At 39.2% G+C, this 5,904-nt stretch overlaps 2 protein-coding genes across 2 annotated transcripts in view; both read left to right on the top strand.

Annotated features, from left to right (window-relative positions):
• Positions 1-353, top strand: part of LOC102301658 (protein NLRC3) — a 6,965-nt gene extending 6,612 nt beyond the window's left edge. Inside the window, exon 4 of the mRNA XM_014336970.2 lies at positions 328-353. Within this exon, the coding sequence (XP_014192456.1) occupies positions 328-353 (26 nt within the window). The remainder of the gene's footprint in view (positions 1-327) is intronic.
• A 210-nt stretch (positions 354-563) lies between these two features.
• Positions 564-2,648, top strand: LOC102290938 (stonustoxin subunit alpha; the record flags this gene model as incomplete). Its single annotated transcript, XM_005932748.3, is given in 3 exon segments — positions 564-713; positions 1,755-1,801; positions 1,977-2,648. Coding segments are annotated over 3 exon segments (621 nt in total). The 3' UTR covers positions 2,540-2,648.
• Positions 2,649-5,904: the final 3,256 nt, after the last annotated feature.

Below are 5,904 nucleotides of genomic sequence, written 5' to 3'. Positions count from 1 at the left end.
GCATAACTTGCTTTTCGCAAGTTTATCGCCGCTCATCATCCACGCCTCCCGCTGAACGCGTACCGCTACTTTGAAATTTGTTTTTCGCGCTACTTCGTACGGCACTACGTTGCCTGGCGGACGGACATGTGACTAACATACCACTCTTGAACCCCGATCCTTCCGCCAGGCAACGTAGTGCCGTACAACAGCGGAACACACAAAACAAATCCGCTCATGGACAATCCATAGAAAAGCCGCACCTGACTAAAAGCCGCAGGGTTCAAAGCTTGTGCAAAAAGTAGCGGCTTATAGCCCGACAATTACGGTACACACCATATTCTGTAGATTGGACCTACTTCCTGTGGGTATGACAACAGCATGCAATATAAGATCATTTTTGTCACAATATTGTGAGATTGTGGAGAACTTTTAACAGGAAGGTGCTGCATCTTGGGTAAAGATGATATATCTATATCTGTACATTATTAAATGTGTACACAACACACAACAATGTGAACCACAGTGAAGACTTGGACGATAACATGGGGCAATCACTGTCATGTTGTTTTGTGTGTCTGTAGGCTGTCAGGCTGTCTAATCACAGAGCATGGTTGCACTTCTCTGGCCTCAGCTTTGTGCTCCAACTCCCGACTGAGAGAGCTGGACTTGAGCTATAACCATCCAGGAGAGGCAGGAGAGAAGCAGCTGAAACAGCTGAGAATGGATATCAGGTATGGAGATGCCTGTTGAAATCACATACAGTGTCTAAAGGAGGAAGAAATACTGTCATGTTGTCAGGCTTTCTAAATCTGCTGTAGGTGTGGATGCGATTGCCTGTGTGAATCCCCGATTGACAAAAGTTTAATTCTACACTGTGTGTTTACCGTACCACCATTTTTCCATGCTGGATCTTTAAAAAAAAAAGATGAAATATGAAAAAAAAAGATTTACAGCTTGCAGACCCCTTTGTAAGTTTGTGTGTGTGATTAATATCTCACATGTTGACAAAGTGCTAGCAGCTGAATTTGCATGATGACTAATAAGGGCCTTATTATTTTTAGAACAGGGTCCAAAGTCGTTACTGTTATCATCCTCTCTTTTCTTCAGCCGTTTCACTTTGAACCTCACTGTTCATGCTGTGAAATTTCTCCCACAGAAAATCTGATACCAAAAATGAAAGAGTTGAAAGTTTTTAATCGGAGGTCCCAAGTCATCTCTGAGTTCAGTGAGCGAGTTTAGAATTAGGTCGCCGCGTAATATGTATGTTTTACAAGAGCTTTTTCTGGCATTTCAAATAAACTGACACAAGTGGACAAACATCTCTCTTTTCTAGAACACACTTTTACGTGTGCAAGCAGTAATTGCTGCCATGTCAAATAAATATTGGTGCAAACAGCAGTATATTGCATGACGCAAACATTAGTACACCTGTTTGCACAGTTGATCTAAGTAGTTTTTTCACCCATATTTTGCAGCTTTAGAAAGGAACTTCCAGAAGTTTATATGCAAGGCGGTTAGTGCAAAAATATCAGTTCCCACATGTTACATGCAATCTTGCAAATCCTGACAGTACTTTGTTGAGTTTGGACTGAAGCAACACATTAGTAAATCTGGCCCTTAGGTGGTTATTTTTTTATGCACTCTGACCATGATGAAAGCATTTATTTCTATTCCTCACTTACTATTACTATTAGAGAATAATAAACTATGTGTATGAGCCTTGTGTGCATGCTGAAAGAGACTGTGCTGGTCTGACCCTCTCCTTCTTTCAGGGTGGAGCCTGCTGGAGAACAATGGTTGAGACCAGGTCTGAGGAAGTGTAAGTGTGTTTTTAATGTGATTCATGAAAACAAAGCAGCACACATTCAACCATCTTCAAACTGTCACATCACTCATTCACATCTCTGATGTCAGGAGTCATTATCAAAGTGTCAATCAATGAACAGATGATGGATCAATAACTGCAGCTGGATTGTGTTTGTTCTCTCCATCAGATTCCTGTCCACTCACAATCGACACAAACACAGTAAATAAAAACCTCAAACTGTCTGACAACAACAGGAAGGTGACACGTGTGAAGAAGATTCAGTCATATCCTGATCATCCAGACAGATTTGATGACTGTCCTCAGCTGCTCTGCACAGATCCTCTGACTGGTCGCTGTTACTGGGAGTTCGAGTGGAGAGGAGACATTGAAATATCAGTGAGTTACAGAGGAATCAGAAGGAAAGGACACATAACAGACTGTGGGTTTGGATCAAATGATCAATCTTGGAGTCTGAGGTGCTCTGACAGTGGTTACTCTGTGTGGCACAGTAAGCAAAAAATATGCAGCATCTCCTCCTCCTCTGACTTTGACATAGTAGCTGTGTATGTGGACTGTCTTGCTGGCACTGTGTCCTTCTACAGAATCTCCTCAGACAATCTCATCCACCTCCACACCCTCAAAATTACAATTACTGAACCTCTTTATCCTGGATTTAGGCTACGGTCCAATACTGTATCCTCTGTTTCTCCCCCTGTTAGGCAAACTTTTGTTAGACTGTTAAAGATATAAGAATGCTTCTTCCAGTTATTTTTCTCCCTGCAACAGCATTGCTATGTAAAGCAGTGGTGCAGCACCAAATGCAAGAAAATAGATGAATTAAAGTGTTAAAAGCTTAAAACTTGTCCTGATGTTTGTCTAAGAAATTAGTTATTTAGGAAATTGCCATTAATCGATTACAATACCAAATGGAGTAAAATAAAAACTTTTTTTTCTGTAAATGAAGCCAAACACAATGCTTGGTTTGTTAATAGTGTAAAAACCATATCTATAATTGTGTTTATTTATTTGAAGGAAAACACTGCATTTAAGAAAAAGCTTGGGCTTGTGGTGGGTCCATTCAAAATAAAGGCCTGGCTGATTTGAATCATGTGACATCTCAAGTTGTGCTACTTTCAGGTCATTAACTCTTTGATTAGTCAATAATTATCTCACTAACTCTCATCTGCCACTTCCTGTAGACAAACTTCCTGTTCTAGGCTCCACCTCACCTGCTCAAGTGTGCCCAATCCTGATGCTACCTTATTGTCTCATCCCACAGCAAATTAAATGAATGATAAAACATAAGAATTTAATGATAGACAAATATATTTTAAACATTAATCAATAGAACTGTAAGAATAAAAAATTAAAAGAATACAAATGTTAGGTAAAACAAATTAAAGTGCTACTAGTATTTAAACAAAAAACGATGTGCAAATAGGAAATTAAAAATGGCTTCTGTCCTTAAGTTCAAATAAATCTTTAGATTAAATCCAAAACATTTTATTTTTCAGTTCAAAATAACACGTTTCCAAAGTTTACAGATGATTTAGTTCATGAATTCAGGTTCGCAGTGGACATGCTCTGGAGTGAGGCTTGCTGTTATCTTTGACATAATGTTATGTAAATATTATATACAATATCATTAGAGCCATTTGAGAGGTGCATAAGCCTCTTTTCAGGACAAAGTCATCTATATGCCTTTGCTTACTAGTAAAATTCTAGTAAAACAGAATGTGCTATATGCTCACTGCTCCTCCTCGCTTGTTTTCATCAGCAGCTTTTGTAGGTCATCAGGGAAGTGGCTGCTCAGTGGCGCCCAGTCTTGTTTGCTCCTGGGGTTGTTCCTCCATATTAGCAGGGCTGTCTGGATTGCATCTAAATTTGCTTGCTTCAGTGTCATAAAGCTGTTGGATTTTATTTGAAATAGTCTTTCAGCACGGCAATTGGAAAGTTGGATCACCTAACGCTGACTGGCATATTTTCTATCCCCGTATCTTCTACCAATGATAGTGCAGTCCAAAGCAATTCATTTTGTCAGAATTTATGACGTTTGTCCGATCGGTGATCGGTGCCTATGCAATCCCCAAAATGCGCTGGAATGATGTCAGGGCAGCATGGGTGCAAGAAACTTCTTTTGCCGATGCCCATGATGCCGCTGTTCTGAGAAACCGACCTACTTTGGCACATCGTTCCTACCCCTATAATAATTTGACGCGACTTCTGACTAATCAACCCCCAACCCCCTGTAAATTAGGGGTTTGTGTTACGCACAGCATATGCACAGAAACAATGGGTAGGATGGTTTGTGAGGTAGGATAGATTCCCAGAGCACCGCCCTTGGTAACAGCCCATGTCACCCATATCAAAAACCGCCACTTCGTGTCCAGCAGGCTGTCTTGCAGGATGATTGGGAAAAACGGTCACCGACTATGGATTTTAAAGGTTGTATAAAGCACACTGTATTGCATGTTCATTTAATTTAACTGGACAATGGAATTAAGCTGTGTGTGAACTCTCATTTGTTTGTTGCCAGCTTGAGCCAAACTGGGAACAAGACAGAATTAGAAAAGAGTGTTATTAATCAGAAATGTATTACATATTTATGTAGCTGATAATTCTTGTCCTTTTATTTACAAGAATTTAATATAGTTTTTAGTACTTGGATAAGTTTTAGTGGATTCATTTGAAAAGTTGAGATTAAATGGCATGCCACCAGAATCCAAACAACCAGTTGGCGGCTGTTAGCATGCGGCTAACTGTAAACGCGATCCTTATCTTGTTTATGCAGCGTTTTAAAATCACAATGTTGGCTCTCCACTACATGACAGCTGCCAATGAAGTTACATTTTGGTGAATACTTGCAGTACAACACTGATAGCACCTTTGCTACATCTCTTTTGTAAGAATTAAAAAAAACAACAACAACAAAAAAAAACCATGAGATGATTTGTCGTCCTATGTTTAAGGAGAGATCAATCACGTGTTTGCCCTCTTTCTTTCTTTCTTTGGTGCACTGGGGAGGTGTGGGATACGTACTGCATAAAGTTCCTGAAGTCAAAGTAGGATGAAACGTGGAGCAGTTGGGGAGCTGATCCATCCTTAACGCTCTGGAAGCGACTGCCATCGTTAGTAGTAATGATGTTTATCCGCGGCTGTTGAACAGTACATTTGTACTTTACTGTTACCAGCTGGTATTCACTGTCTCACAAAGTTTAATATTTACAGCCTTCAAAAATAAGAATCTTCCGTTGATAAAATTAGTTTCAAGCAGGGGCGATTCTAGGATCAGAGCTTTGGGGGTGCTGAGCACCCAGAGAGCTGCCCAGCCAGGCAAGATAAACTTTACATGTCACGATGAGACTTCTTCCCTGTCTCTTTCAGTCCCTGCATCCTTAAATGTCTCCAGTTGTCCCGAGTTCTCTATGACTGTCTCCTTGGTGCATTTAAACACCTGTTCCTCCCTGTCCTTCTCATCTGTTGTCTTCGTCTCTGTTATCAGTCATCAAAATTTTACCATCTCTGTGCAAGTCTGCAAATTTCTTTATTAAATCATAAGATTCTTAAATTCATCAAGTCTCTCTGCCTGGATCCTCGTCACAAAACATGATATCACTGTTTTGTACATTTTAACACAATTGAATCCCCACATTCATGAAAGAAAACCAGAACACTTTTTTGAAAAGTCTGGAACAAAACCATCAAATCTGATAAAGGTTATTTAAATTCTGCAAAAGAAGAATGGATTGGAATAAAAAAAAAAATATATATATATATATATATCCTAACCGTAATTACTGGGGGTGGGGGGGACAATGAATGACGCCAATAGTGAGTAAAAAGTAAACAGTATAATACAGATACATAAAAAACACTCCCAAAACAGAATAAATTATTACAAAGTATTAATAAAAAACTATTAAGATGGAGGCAACTTTGCCTGTGGTACAATGTATACAGTGTATGAAAAAAACCTTTACTGCAGATACTAATTTTACTAATTTAATAATAATAATTTTGTGTTGTAAGATTTATGACTTTCATGCTTTCATAGTGGTACTTAGGAGAGCTTGACATTTTTATCAGGTGGTACACACTGTAAAAAGTTTGAGAAA

This window comes from Haplochromis burtoni, unplaced genomic scaffold (genome assembly GCF_018398535.1).
Source record: "Haplochromis burtoni strain Fernald_Lab_line unplaced genomic scaffold, NCSU_Asbu1 Contig_157, whole genome shotgun sequence".
NCBI classification, from domain to species: Eukaryota; Metazoa; Chordata; class Actinopteri; order Cichliformes; family Cichlidae; genus Haplochromis; species Haplochromis burtoni.
This window is presented reverse-complemented; position numbering and strand designations above follow the sequence as displayed.